The sequence below is a fragment of the Castanea sativa genome, chromosome 10 (genome assembly GCF_040712315.1).
Source record: "Castanea sativa cultivar Marrone di Chiusa Pesio chromosome 10, ASM4071231v1".
Taxonomy (NCBI): Eukaryota; Viridiplantae; Streptophyta; class Magnoliopsida; order Fagales; family Fagaceae; genus Castanea; species Castanea sativa.
Genome location: NC_134022.1, coordinates 17,527,109 through 17,528,495, shown reverse-complemented (window position 1 = coordinate 17,528,495; position 1,387 = coordinate 17,527,109). Strand labels below are relative to the sequence as shown.

Below are 1,387 nucleotides of genomic sequence, written 5' to 3'. Positions count from 1 at the left end.
TATATTCTCCACAACCCAAACATAAATGCTCTGCGTTGTCCAATCACCGCATACCAAATTGAAAAAAAAATAAAAATTTTCCTCAAGACAAAAAAAATTACATAATTAGATGAGCCAAAAAAAAGGTTAAACCGTTTAGGGATGCCTCAAATTTTATGCGCATGGCAGAATATGGTTATATTTTTATTTTTGATAGGGAACTTGAAAACTTTCATTAAACAGAAGAAAATATTACATCGTGATGGAGAGCTTGTTCCAAGAAATAAGGATTCTCTTCTATCCAAACCATAAAGTCAACAGTACTAATAGCATGTTTTGCTAAGAGATGGGTATGTTTATTTCCTTGTCTACATATATGAGAAAACAACACTTTCCTAACATCATGACAAGAGCTTTGAATCCCATAGATTATAGGCATTACCGAAGCTAACGGAGGCGATAAACCTTGAAGGGCACGAACCACATTGAGAGAGTCATCTTCCAAAATGAACTCCTGTAATCCCACATCTTTGGCAGATTGCAAACAAGATTCAAATGCTTTAGCTTCCACCTCTAAAGGACCTAAAGGAGCATGAAATTTTTCGCTCAATGCAGCCATAACCAAACCATTAGCATCACGAATTATCACGCCCACTCCAGATTCTTTTCTTGCTTTGAAAATAACCCCATCTACATTCACTTTATACAACTGATTTGAGGAAGGCAGCCAACATTGTTGGACCATGGGTTCAGTCAACAATGGTACAGTAGCAGCAGTGGCTTCTTGAAATTCCAGCAGCCAGAGATAAGCATCACGACACAACTCCGCTTCACCAAGCCTCCTTCCACCATTATGAGTTTCATTTCGGTTACCCCACAACCTCCAAGCAATCGTTCCCATCAAAGCAACTGCATTGTCATCACTATGATCAACCATTATCATTTTCCATGCTAGCTCCATAAAGCTATTGAACTGAACTGCACAATCCGAAGTAAAAATCCCTGAACAGCTCCACACACTTTTAGCTCTCGGACATGACCAAAATAAATGGCTTGAAGTTTTGGGCTCTAGCATACATTCCTCACAAATATCGTCAAATAATACCTTTCATTGCTTGAGAGTCGCTTTTGTTGGAAGAATATCACGGCAAGCACGCCATAAAAATTGTCTAACTTTATGAGGAGCAGGTAACCGCCACAATCTCTTCCAAAAGCAGCTCAAGTTACTGTCATTCGAAGAAGATGCACCAACAGAATCAACAGAGCGTTCCATAGCAAGTTTATAGGCGCTTTGAATAGTAAACAAACCATTAGAGGTCCCTGTCCAGATTAGCTTATCAGAGGGAAGAGAAGTACTAAGTGGAATGCTGCTAATTTCCTCCACTTCAAATGGTAGGAAAAATTGCTG

At 39.1% G+C, this 1,387-nt stretch overlaps 1 protein-coding gene across 1 annotated transcript; it reads right to left on the bottom strand.

Moving 5' to 3' along the window:
- Window positions 1–214: 214 nt before the first annotated feature.
- Window positions 215–916, bottom strand: LOC142612137 (uncharacterized). Its single transcript, XM_075784255.1, has one exon. It carries the CDS (start codon window positions 914–916, stop codon window positions 215–217), a length of 702 nt encoding a protein of 233 aa, XP_075640370.1.
- Window positions 917–1,387: the final 471 nt, after the last annotated feature.

Excerpts from the sequence above, each read along its gene's own strand:
- LOC142612137 (XM_075784255.1), bottom strand. The coding sequence starts at position 916 with ATGGTTGATCATAGTGATGACAATGCAGTTGCTTTGATGGGAACGATT.